Genomic DNA, 13,313 nt, shown 5'->3' on the forward strand with positions numbered 1-13,313 from the left:
ATTTTATAACAATCTTCTGTTGACTACAGCTGTCCTGACTGAGCCACAATCTATTTGCACGTATTTATAAATAAAATATTGCTTATTAAATTTATTTAGTGAATTTAATGAAAACCATAAGATGGAGAGCTTAAGATTTAAAAAAGAAAAAAGTTTTCTGTTCTGCTTGGTCCCTGGTATGAATCTTCCACCTTCGTGTTCACCACAGAGGAATGTGACGCCTCCTGAGGTCAAATGTCAGAATTAATTCCAGGAGGAGACTCAGTTTTACATTCCGGCTTGAATTTTCTGTCTTTATAAGATGTACGTCCACTTTCAGGCTGTTAGAATGGACTCCAGTCTAGACGTCTTTTAAATCACTACCAAATGCTTTTCCACTGGGGCTTTGCCAAAAGCTCCTCTAAGGTCATGGAATTTACGCTCATGTTTGGAGCACAGTCTCCCTGTAAAGCACACCATTTTGGTTTAAAGCGTGTTTCAGTGAACCAGACTAATGTTACTGGGCCAGTAATGGGCCATTTATGACCTCTAGGGCCTGCTCCTCTGGCCTGGCCTGGGTGTGCATGGCAAGACTTGTCTGACAATAGCAACTCTGACATAAATCCTGTGGGTTTAACAGAAGGTAAGGCGGTGTTTCATTGAAATTTTAGGGTATTCTTAAATCCTTGGAAACTATAAAGTCCTACTCTATCAGACAGTGCTGATCATTTCTAAACACTGCTGCTCCTCCATCAGTATGGAAAGGCCGGATCATCAGGCCTACAGCTGTATCTAATTATTCAAGGAATGCAGGGCTTTTGCGAGGAAAAAAAACCTCTGCAGAATATGGGCCGGCTTTCTCAAATCTTTCTCCCCCTTCCCCTTCTCAGCTGAGCTCCTTTGGCAATGCCACAGCCCAGTCTCTGATGAGAGGATGAGAACCTACACCCGCGGGGCGCCCACTGTCTTCTTCATAAGTCTTCTGTGGCCCCTGCTCTCTCCGGCAGCTGTAGCTGAGGTGGACCCCAGCGGAGGAATCCCCTTCATGGGGGGCAACTACAATGGTCATCCCATGCTGTACTTCAGCCGTGGGGATGTGGAACAGCTGCAGTACGCAGCTGCGGGGACTCACCGGGAGATGGCGAGACGAATCCGCGAGGCTGGGGAGACCATGCTAGAGCACCCCGAGGAGTACCTGCCCCCCTGGAGCCCGGCCGAGTTCAGCGCCCGCTGGAATGAGGTTTATGGAAACAACCTGGGCGTCCTGTCCATGTTCTGCCTGCTGTACCCACACAGGGCCGGGGCCCTCGATCTCGTCAAGGACTACATGGAGAGGATGGCAGCCCAGCCTAGTTGGTATATTTTCTGTTGTTTTTTTTACTTTATCTTTTTAACCTGACACATTGACAGTGACTGAAACTTTTTGTTCACAGTTTACAGATGTTACTTGATATCTCTGCTCCACCCCCACATCTTCATCAATGCATCATTAATGCTAAACCGCTGCTGTCAGTGGCTTTTTAGCCAGTCCCCTCTCTGGAGTGTTCTGGTCCTTCTCTGTGGGAAGACTCGTGGTAAAGATGCATTGTGGGCCGATAAGTCTGTAGTCCAGGAAATATGTTTAGCAGCTGTTTGCCCAAACAACCCCCACCCTCACCCCAAGTGAGAGGAAATGAAATATTCAGATGTGGGCTGAATAGTACAGGCCTGGGTTGTGACTGAAGCTCGGGGTCCAGGTGACCTGACAGGGACTGCCTCTAGTTGTGATTAGTTCTCCTCTGTATTGCATATCATCAGGCTAAGCTACAGTCATTTCCCTAACCAATCTTTCTTGTATTTCCCATGTTTTCAGCTTGGTAATCCAGCTGTGGGAGCTCTTGCTTTAGTATGATGCACACTTCATCCTAGAGAATATGTTTCCATCATATGTTTGCTTCAGTTTACACAAGGTTAAGTAATTCTCAGGGAGTTTGACATGACATTTGCCACCTTCGTATGGAACTTATGATTGTGTGGTTATGACATATGCAACCTCAGTGTTTGAGTGGCTGAACAGAGCTGCAGAGTATACACAATCAGTGCCATAGGGCTCATTATTGTCATTGGTTTGAACATGGCAGAGGGATTTTAGCTTTGCTGCATATCAGCACTTTGATGTCAAATTAGGTAAGAATGCATGATGATGACTATTTTGGATGTGCAAAGGAAACCATAGCAATGAGCTGTTTATATCAACTCTGAACACAGCATATATTATCCTAGGTGACGATAGGTTGCTACGTTCTTCAGGCTTTGAAGTTTCTCTAAGTATCAATTCAGTGCTTTCCACAGAGTTAAATTATGTTTGTTGCAGGAGCATTTTGTTTGAGGGTGAACAAAGCCAAATTCATACTTTTCCAAACTAATAATTAAATATACATATTACTGTCAGTTTTTCAGGTGGAGGTATCCAGGTAGAGTTAGATAGCATTTTTCCCTTAATAAATAAAAAATGACATATCATATTTACTCTAGTTGTCTTTGTTGATGATCTTAAACGAGTGTGGCAAATTTCAAAAAATGAGAAATTAGGAGAGGGGTAAATACTTTTCCACAGCAGTGTATCCGTGTTAATTTAATTCAGGAAGAAAACAAACAGAAACTATTTGGTCACAGACAGTTTTTAAGAATGATAACACAGCTAAATGGAAAATTACTCAAAACCAGTCATTTGAATTTAGGCTTTAAAGGGTTTTCTTAGCAAACTTAACTGTTTACTGCAGTCAGCATCTTCTTTGGACACTCCACTGCCTTCCTGCTACTGATAGATTATCTGACTGGATCATAGCATTTATTTTTAATTCATTCGTATTATGATTCAACAGAAAGTGTGTGTGTTTTTTTTTTTTTTTTTTTTTTTTTAAATGTCCTGTCGCTCACCCTAAACCTGTTGTGGCAGATGGCTGCCTCTACCTGAGCCTTGTTCTGTCAGAGGTTTCCTTCCTTCCTTCTCACTGTCACCAAGTACCTGCTCATAGGGGGTCGCTTGATTGTTGGAGTTTCCTCTGTGTCTGCTTTCTACCTTACAGTATTATCCGCCTCAAGCTCCAAGTGGTTGCTGTTGTGATTTAGCGCTATATAAACAAATTTTAACTGAATTGAACTTAATTTAAAATGTAAAAAAAAAGCGATCTAAACTTATGTTCAGCTTAGTCCCAAAGTCATTGTACAAAGCTGTGTTTCTTTAGCTCCAAAAGCTCTTTCAAGTTTAATTATAACAGTCAAGACTTATTGGCAACCAAAATTCTCAGGGGTAAATTTAGACTAGCCACTCTGAAATGTGTCAGTCTAAAATCGAAATGATATAAACACAAACGTCTCTATGTTTTTATTTTCCACCTCGCGACATTTCCTACTGTGAGAAAAACATTAGCAAGTCAGCTGAATTCATCCATTCAGCCAATGCCTGGACAGTCCTCAGGCTTTTCACAGTCAGCCATGACTGAACTTCCTGCCAGTAGCCGTGCTTCCTTATTTCCCTAACAATTCGATTGAGTTCAATGGCCATCAGTTCTGGCTGGCAAATGCAAAAAGGCTGAAAAGTGGATTAAAGCATTCACGGCTTCCAATTCTACACACATTCTGTTTGAAAGACTAAAACCAATCAGAAGTGGTGCTTAAATACTTTCATATATGGAAATAGTGGCTTCACAATCTTGCAGGAGTCAGGCTCTCTACCTGTGTAATATTTGTTAATCATCACCATCTCAGTGCTTGGTTCTCTTACATTTTCAAGCAGTTTGCTCAACCTCTACAGTTTTTGACTATTAATGGTGCAAACAGTGTTAATAAGCAAGATTTAAATCAGCAGGTCCTGCAGGAATGTTGGGATTAGGGAAATTCTTGTGTATAGTTGGAGTTTACTATTTTATACCAGTTGTAGTGGCGTGTCATGTATTTCGGTAAACCAAAAAAGCTGGGGAAGAAGAAGACTTAGATTCATTTTGCAGAGCCAATTAAATTGTTTGTAACGTTGCTGCAGATCGCTTTGTGGACACTTGTGAGATAGTCATCTGTATATATAAAGTGAATGGAATAGAACCATGCACTTTGCTTTTTTTTCCCCAGGGTTTTTAATTTATTCAAATGTATTCTAATTGGCCAAAAGGTTTAGCAGGACTTAGACATTCAAAAGTTAGCACAAGAGCACAGTTAAATCAAAGCCTCCTCTACTGGTGGTCTTTAGATTTTTATGTTATTGTACTGTGTCACTGTGCCATTTAAAATGCCCTCTCTGGACTATCATTAGGATGGAAACAGATATAATAGATGTTTTACACCTGGTTCCCTTCACAAACAGTACATTTGCAATAACAAGTTTTCCAAATGAATATTATACAAATAAAAAAGAAGCTATAGCAATATTGCAAGTCACATTGATCAAATCGGTGTAGTGACCGAGGAGTGTTTTTTTTGACTGCGCCAGTTTCTTAGAAATTTCAAAGCAGGTTTTGTGCACCATACATGATTTTCTTCACTGCATCATTTCTTCCCCAAAGTACTTCAGATGTGGAGAATAAGTCCATATTTCTCAGCCTAATTTGTCTTTTAATTTAATTTATTTAAATCAGCATTTGATATTAAAGATGTCAAAATTGATAAATGTGAAAATTGACTGTCTTCATCTCGCTACTATACAAACGCAGCTGAAGAGTCTTGGCAGTACATGTTCCCAGTGGTTGGGACATCATTATCTGTTGTGTCACTCACAGCAGAATTATGTTTCTCCCTTATCTAAACTTGTCAGTTCATAGGTTATAAAGCATTCCTGTTGTTTCAAAGGTGCTGCTCAATGTGATAAGAAAAGAAAGAGAATCTCAGGCAAGTCACTGCACGGATGCCATGTTCCCTCCAACCACTGAACAGGGCCATGGGGATTTTCCAGACTGGCATTAGTGCAATTTACAGGGCATTTTTCACAACATTAGGATGTGTGCCACAGTGCAGAAAAGAAAAGCCACTGAGCATGTGTTTTCACGTCTTAAGAGCACACTGTGAGTTTTCTACTTGGCCGCACTTTTATTGTGGTCACTGAACCTCTCGGGGCTTCTGCACAGTGGCTCCAGGAATCAGTCAGCTGTGGTATTCATGACCTTCAATTACGTCTGCAACAACCATGTTCCAATGAAGAGCTTCTACTTTGTGGCAGAATGCTGCCTGCCTCTCTGGTGTGTGTGTGTGTGTGTGTGTGTGTGTGTGTGTGTGTGTGTGTGTGTGTGTGTGTCTTTATTGTCATTGTACATGTTTGCCGGAATAAAATAAAAATAGTGGATTAAAAAGCAAACAAGAGAAATATATAAAATCAAAACAAGTGTGTTTTGGCATAATTCAATATCAAGTCCAACTCTAAGTTGGCAGTAACTTTTATTCTCTTTTCTTTTTTGTCCTTTGGGTAGCTTACAGCATAAAAAAGCTCTGATTTTCAAATTAATGAATATAAATTTAAGGATCCAGCGGAAGGAGGAACACCATTAATGCATTTTATCAAATGTGTTATTGGGGCAGCTGGGGGTTTCGAAGTCTCCGCTCTAGTTGATCTCAATGGTGTTCTGTCAGGGTTGAGGTCAGGACTCTTGGCAGGCCAGTCAAGTTTGCCTCACTCATGCATGTCTGTATGGAGCTTATTTTAGTGCACAGTGATATTGGAACAGGAAGTGGCCATCCCCAAACTGTTCCCCCAAAGTTGGAACTCCTATGCTGAAGCATTAAGACCACTATGCACCTCAGCAGCCGCTGACCCCACTCTGTGATTTTATGTGGCCTGCCACTTCGTGGCTAAGTTGCTTTTGTTCCCAGTCGCTTTCACTTTGTTATGATGCCACCAACAGTTGACTGTGGAATATTTAGTAGTGAGGAAATTTCACAACTGGACTTGTTGTACAGGTGAAGTTCTATCACTGTACCGCACTGGAATTCGCCTCGATGTGACCCAGTCATTCACAGATATTTAAGTGCTTGATTTTATACACTTTTGGCCATGGAAGTGATTGGAAAACCTAAATTCAGTATAGCAATGTAGTGTGTTACTATAGTAGTGAAAGTGTGTAATGCACACAGGGCTGCAGGGCAGGGGATACCCCACTACTCATGCGCCATTTTCAGCCAATGCAAAGAAAAGTATTAGAAGAGTAGGAATATACCCATGTGGCATCATTTTGTTTTTAACTTAAAAATCATTCACTAAATCACCATTAAAAGACTATGTGATGAAATGTCTAAATTGCACAAAGCAATGAAAAAATTCATGTTTGTTCATATCAGACAACATGTATACAACAGGATACATCTGTGATCGGTCAGTATTGGCTAACTGCAAATCATTATTCTCCGTCCCTTGAACTTTTATTAAATGTGCCTTGAATATATTTTTGTATCTGGAAATACAAAAAGTCTGTTCCGTTTTGGTATTTGGCCCCCTTTTTTAAATACTTCCTGTTGCTTTCATGGCGTGCACTTGCGGACTCTTTGTAGCCTGGTTGCTGACGTTGCTCCAACTAGTACCGGATGTTTTTGTAGACGCCAGATGCCAAAGCTTGAAAAATGAAATTATAGCAGCATTATAAATTTCTGTGAAAGGTAGTATAACTACAGTGAAAGTCAACAAACTAGGCTTGATGGTTAGTCAAATTACCCAAAATGACAGTATTTAGGATGCTACACCCTGTGCTTACTTTGTGTCACACTGAAGTGGAATGCTGCCTACTGTCCTCTTTTGACCCACTCTCTACAACAGAGGTGCAAACTGATTCTTAGTTACCAGAATTCAAATTTACATAGGAGTTTTTTTCTGATTAAGATGAACGGATTTCTATTATTTGTTGTTGTTGTTTATTTAGTGTATAGGGATTTATCCTCGCAGCTAGACTGGAGGTGATAACACAACTCCAGTCCTGTTTAGATCTTAAGAGAGCCTTTGTGTAGATTTCAGCACAATCCATGATGCCAATTATTGGCTGTTAATATGCAGTCCACACATCTGTAGTTCAATTCCCTTTAATTAACCTGAACAGAATGGTTGCTTTCACTTTTTTTCTTAAAAGTAACACCTTGCAGTTCACACGTCAGCAGTCTTAGATCCAACCTGGAGAGAATCTACCCACGCTGCATTTCTAATGTCTCGTTTTATTGGTACACTTGTAATTTTGCTGATAAATCCTACTTAGCGTCTTTATTTCGCTTTTAAGGAGACCAGCCCTTTTACAGCTGCTATGTTAATTAAAAGGCTTTGCAAAGGAAGGCTTTCTTGTTCATTAGAAGCCATTTGCCAGGATTTCGTTGAAAAGAGTGAAAATTTCATACTTTAATAATTTTTTTCCACTTGCTGATGCCTTCCCTTCTGTTTTGTCCTGATCTATGTATTTGCAGGCTTGTTAAAGACGCTCCCTGGGATGAAGTTCCTCTTGCACACTCTTTAGTTGGATTTGCCACTGCCTATGACTTCCTGTATGAGTACTTGAACAAGGACCAGCAGGAACGTTTCCTGCAGGTGATCGGCAACGCGTCACGCCTGATGTATGAGAAGTCCTATGTCCGAGGGTGGGGGTTTCAGTACCTACACAACCATCAGCCCACCAACTGTGTGGCTCTGCTCACAGGAAGTCTGGTTTACATGATGCAGGGTAAGTGTGTGATGATTACGTTTCTGGCCTCGCAGATCAGTTTCTTGAGTTTGTTGCTGTCTGTTATTCTCAGTCTGCTGCGCCAGCACACCACAGAATCATAAAACATTTTGAGATATTAAAGAACTTCTCAGGAAATCGTTTGGGTTTTTTTTGAGGCCTTCTGTGTTTTGTCCAGTTTATTGTCAGTGTTAAGACCAAGGTATTTATAATCCTCCACTGTGTCCACACAGACCCCATGAATGGGGTTTTTGCCATGTTAACATGCAGATTTTTCTGTCCATGGTGTAAAAGGTGGAGACAAACAGGGAGAAACAGCTCCTGAAGAGAGACACTAACAGTAAATGGTCTATAGCAAACATTTATCTACAGTCTTCTGCAGAATCGTGCAATTAAAACACACATTATCTTGATTCCTTTTCTCTTTCGTAACACAGACGATGCCTCTAAAGCGTGTTTCAGTGCAATCCTTTGTGTGTTTTGGTTTCTGTCACTTCCACAGTTGTTCCATCACATTAATTTCTCCCCAAAAATATTTGTTGTGTTTTGTATGATTTTGTATTTCCGTTGGTGCTTTGTGTGCTTTTGCAGCTTTTTCTCTAATTGCTGGTGTTTTCTGCACACATGCACAACAGAAAGATCACACTAATGAACACATTTAGGTAAAATCTACTTACTGAACACCAATGATGCTGTCCACTTGTACTTTATTGCTCACACTAGTGACAATTTTGAATTGTGGAAAAAGCCACAAAAAAAAATTCTGTTCTGTTTTGTCTGCCTTAAATGTTTTTATGAAGAAACATTTTTCCACAAATAGTTTGGAAGTTGAAGAGAAATCCTGCAAACAAAGCAAAATGCAGCCTGACTGGGCGATTTTCATTTGTCTGGATTTCGTTGAAGGGATTTAGTCAAACATGGTCCAAAGTCTGATTCCGCGAATTCTTTTGGGGGATGGGTTACACTAACACATGATCAGTTGTTTTGTTTTTTTTACACGAATGTGAGATATTGAGACATTTCATGCTTCAACTTAATCTGCTTCCATTATGTTTTTCTCTCAGTCTGAGCCTTTGATCATGTGGGTAAACTTCACTTCCACCGTCTGGGAAGGCAGATGGAAAATGTATGCATTGAATTCTTGTTCTGCACAACTTTGTAGTAACACATAAAGCAGTACTAGACCTGCTGCAGGTTCCTGTTAGAGCAGAAGGACTGCCATGTAGACAGAGTCTATGCAGAATCTATCCAGCAGCTGGGCAAAATCACCTTTGGGTAAGCAACTGAATGATATGCACAAACTTAACCTGACTGGGTGATAGGGAGAACACAAGACTGAAAGCAACATATTAGCTAGTTAGCTCCTGCTGAGTGTTCAAAATATGAGTGAGGGGATTGTCCTCAAGTAAAATTATTGTTTTGCTAAAACAGTGTCAGAATCTGTAGTTTTAGTTTTGGTTTTACACTTTATACGTTAGACAGCTGCCCCTTTTCTGGTTTCCTCCTCAGACTTTGGACACTGTTATTTAAGTTTCTCCAGTTTTGCTTTTTCCTTTCTTCCTGTCCTAGCAGTACAGGATTCTGTCTTACGACATTGTCGTCACTTTCTCCGCTTACTCCAAAAAGGCTCTATAATAAAGCATAGAAAACCCCATATGAGCAAGTGCTTGGTGAGAGTGGGAAGGCAAAGCTCAGTTTTTACAAGAAGAAACTTCTGGCAGAACCAGGCTCAGTAAGAGGAAGACGGGATAAAGACACACTGTGGAAGAGAGCCAGAGATTAATAATTATCCATCCGCTTCCACTTATCCTTTTCAGGGTCACAGGGGGCGCTGGAGCCTATCCCAGCTGTCACAGGGCAAGAGGCGGGGTACACCCTGGACAGGTCGCCAGTCTGTCGCAGGGCTAACACATAGACAGACACAACCATTCGCGCTCACGTTCACACCTATGGGCAATTTGGATTAATCAATTAACCTATCCCCACAAACTACATGTCTTTGGACTGTGGGAGGAAGCCGGGCTACCCGGAGGGAATCCACGCAAACACGGGGAGAACATGCAAGCTCCACACAGAAAGATCCTGGCCTGATGGTGGAATTGAACTCAGGACCGTCTTGCTGTGCGGCAACAGTGCTAACCACTGTGCCACCGTGCTGGCCAGATTAATAATTACTAATGATTATATGCAGAGAGGTGCATAAACACTTAGTGAGTGAAACCTGCCCTCCCCCCCCCCAAAAAAAACAAAAACAATCACTTGGGAGGATGGAGGATTCATGGTCACCTGACCCAGCCATATCTGTACACTTTACCATAAAGGAAAGTTTAAAGCCTAATCTTAGATGTAGACAGGGTGTCTCCTGAATCCAAACTGGGAGCTGGTTCCACAGAACAGGGGCCTGAAAACTGAAGGCTCTGCCTCCCATTCTACATTTAAATATCCTAGAAACCACAAATAAACTAGCAGCCTGATACGATGACATCCATGACGTCTTTAAGAGAAGATGGAGCCTGATTATTCAAGACCTTGTACATGATGAGAAGGAATTTAAATTTGATTCTGGATAAATAGAGAACCAATGAAGAGAAGCCAGTATGGAAGAAATATGCTCTTTCTTTCTAGTCCCTGTCAGAATTCTTGCTACAGCATTTTGAACCAATTTAAGGCTTTTCAGGGAGTTTTTAGAACATCCTAGTCAGTTTTACCTGACTTTAGAAGCAGGAAATTAGAGCTCATCCAGGTCTTTATGTCTTTAAGACATTCTTGCAGTTGAACTAATTGATGTGTGTTATCTGGCTTCATGGATGGATAAAGCTGGGTATCATTTGCATAGGAGTGAAAATGTAAACTATGCCTTCTAAAGATACTGCCTAAGGGAAGCATGTATAATGTAAACAGAATTGTTCCTTGTACAGAATCCTGTGGAATTCCATATTTAACCTAAGTTTACATTTACAAGAACAAACTGGATTCTATTAGCACTGCAGTACCTTTAACACCTACGGCATGCTGTAATCACTGTAATAAAATATTATAGCTTATAATTAACTAAGAAAGCTGGGTCAAGTGATGGCTTTTCATGTTACAATTTAACTACCAATTTAACTGCCAGCTTGAAGGCCTGTGGTACATAGCTGATTATTAAAGATTAAATCATTAACTAGAAAGTGCATTTTCTGAAGAAACTGCAGTGTGAATGCTTGAATCTGAATGTATGCACTGAAATGAATTAATTGCTGAATTTTAAGTTAAAAATTAAAATGTTGAATGAGCTGGAAAATACAGAGTTTTTAACCTGAAAACAAAAGTGCAGAACTTTTGAAAGCTGATGTTCACACAGAAGAAGTTGGAAAATAGCTGAAAAGTTTTTAAATTAAAATTTGGAAAACCTAAGAAATGAGAACAGAAAATTTAGAGTCAGAAAACATCTGAATGAATATTAAAAGTTCAAATTCTTTGAATCACTGAATGACTAAAATGTGATCCCTCCACTTGGATCCACGCACTTTTAAAGGTTTACATCTCTAAGCTTTGAAAGACACGGTGTTGGAAAGGGAACAACGATGGCGACATTTTGAGGGTAAAATGATAGCTGTAGAGCAAACACTGTGGACACAGCAGCAGTTGAAAGAGAAGTGTTTAAGATGAATCTTGGCACAGTGAGAGACAGAGCTTGTTAGGCAGGCAGGTGTGAGCCTGGTTGCTATAGTGACTGCACCCAATGGCTCAGTACACACGCTCACAGACATGCACCTCACTTTTGCTGCTTAAAATGAACAGAAAAGTCAGCCCCAAACAAATCCTTCCCAAATGAAAAGTACAGGTCCTATTGACGAAATTCTTTCACCGTGAGCGGCAGCAATGTCCAGTCTACCTAATTCTCATTTTTCATGCCTGTGGAGTTTATTATATGGACGTGGTGACAGTGTAAAAACACCATGCTCTTCTGATTTTCAAACGAACCTTCTGAGCCATTTTAACATTAGAGTCTATGGAGGAGTTGGAGGGAGGAGGCTGTGCTTTGGTGACATTTATGAAAGAACCATAACACCTAGTACAATAGTAAACACATTGGATGAAAGAGGACAGCGATGGCTACGCTTTTGATGGTAAAATCAGACCTGTAGAGCAAACGCTATGGACACAGCAGCAGTTTTAAAAAATATTTTAAGATTAATTTTTCCGCTCCTCTCACTCTGGCAGTTGAGCTGTCTCACTCTAGCCCCAACATTCCGTCCCATACACACCCATTATAAACTCTGAAACGGCTGAAAATCATCATGAAACTTAAACTGGAACTGAAGAAAAAGTATAATAGATATTGAAAAGATAAATACAAGTTGAATAGTTGAATGTCTTGTCTTCGCTTTTAAAGTTTTAATGATGGCTCTACGTCAATGTATGTGGAAGTAGATACAGTTTAAAGAGGAGTGAGTTGAATGAGAATTTGAAGGGTCTCTCCATTGAAATACATGGGAAATTTTTGTTGAAAAAGTTGAATAAAATTAAAAATATAAATGTTATAAATGAGAAAAATAGAAGCAGTCATGTCCAAAAGAAGAGGAATCTAACGGTGTTTGAATGGTTTTTCTAAGTTGAACGGTTTTGAAGGAGAAGCAGTACAAAAAACGTACGGAATATATAATAACTAGAAAGTGCATTTTCTGAAGAAACTGCAGTGTGAATGCTTGAATCTGAATGTATGCACTGAAATGAATTAATTGCTGAATTTAAGTTAGAAATTTTGAATGAGATGAAAAATACAGAAATTTGCACCTGAAAACAAAAGTGCTGAACTGCTAAAAGCTGAAATCCACACAGAAGAAGTTGGAAAAGAGCTGACAATGTTTTAAATGTAAATTAGAAAACCTAAGTAATGAGAAAAGAAAATTTAGAGTCAGAAAACATCTGAATGAATATTAAAAGTTCATATTCTTTGAATCACTGAATGACTGAAATGTGATCCTCCACTTGGATCCACACAGTTTAAAAAGTTTATATTTCTGAGCTTTAAAAGACATGCTGTTGGAAAGAGAACATCGATGGCGACGCTTTTGAGGGTAAAATGATGGCTGTAGGGCAAACACTGTGGACACAGCAGCAGTTGAAAGAGAAGTGTTTAAAATGAATCTTGGCACAGTGAGAGAGAGCGCTCGTTAAGCAGGCAGGTGTGAGCCTGGTTGCTATAGTGACTGCACCCAATGGCCCCATACACACGCAGACATGCACCTCACTTTTGCTGCTTAAAATGAACAGAAAAGTCAGGCCGAAACAAATCGCTCCCAAATGAAAAGTATAAGTCGTATTCACAAAATTCTTTCACCGTGAGCGGCAGCAATGTCCAGTCTACCAAATTCTCAGTTTTCATGCCTGTGGAGTTTATTATATGGACGTGGTGACAGTGTAAAGACAGCCTGCTCTTCTGATTTTCAAAGGAACTTTCTGAGCCATTTTAACATTGGAGTCTATGGAGGAGTTGGAGGGAGGAGGCTGTGATTTGGTGACATTTATGAAAGAACCATAACACCTAGCACAATAGTAAACACATTGGGTGAAAGAGGACAGCGATGGCTACGTTTTGAGGGTAAAATCATACCTGTAGAGCAAACGCTGCGGACACAGCAGCAGTTTTAAAAAAGATTTTAAGATTAATTTTTTGCTCCTCTCACTCTA

At 40.2% G+C, this 13,313-nt stretch overlaps 1 protein-coding gene across 4 annotated transcripts in view; it reads left to right on the forward strand.

Annotated features, from left to right (window-relative positions):
* The window catches only part of dse (dermatan sulfate epimerase), a 28,444-nt gene that overhangs the window by 1,986 nt on the left and 13,145 nt on the right, over window positions 1-13,313 (forward strand). For 3 of the 4 annotated variants that reach the window (XR_005608396.1, XM_039599062.1, XM_039599063.1), the window contains exons 2-3: window positions 870-1,335; window positions 7,384-7,637. Coding sequence is in view for 3 of the 4 variants with exons in the window: in XM_039599062.1 (XP_039454996.1) it covers window positions 914-1,335; window positions 7,384-7,637 (676 nt within the window). In the remaining variant the exon portion in view is untranslated. Of the gene's footprint in view, window positions 1-869; window positions 1,336-7,383; window positions 7,638-13,313 lie in introns of those variants that run through there. The other variant, XM_039599064.1, reaches the window with a different exon arrangement.

The sequence above is a fragment of the Oreochromis aureus genome, linkage group 15 (genome assembly GCF_013358895.1).
Source record: "Oreochromis aureus strain Israel breed Guangdong linkage group 15, ZZ_aureus, whole genome shotgun sequence".
NCBI classification, from domain to species: Eukaryota; Metazoa; Chordata; class Actinopteri; order Cichliformes; family Cichlidae; genus Oreochromis; species Oreochromis aureus.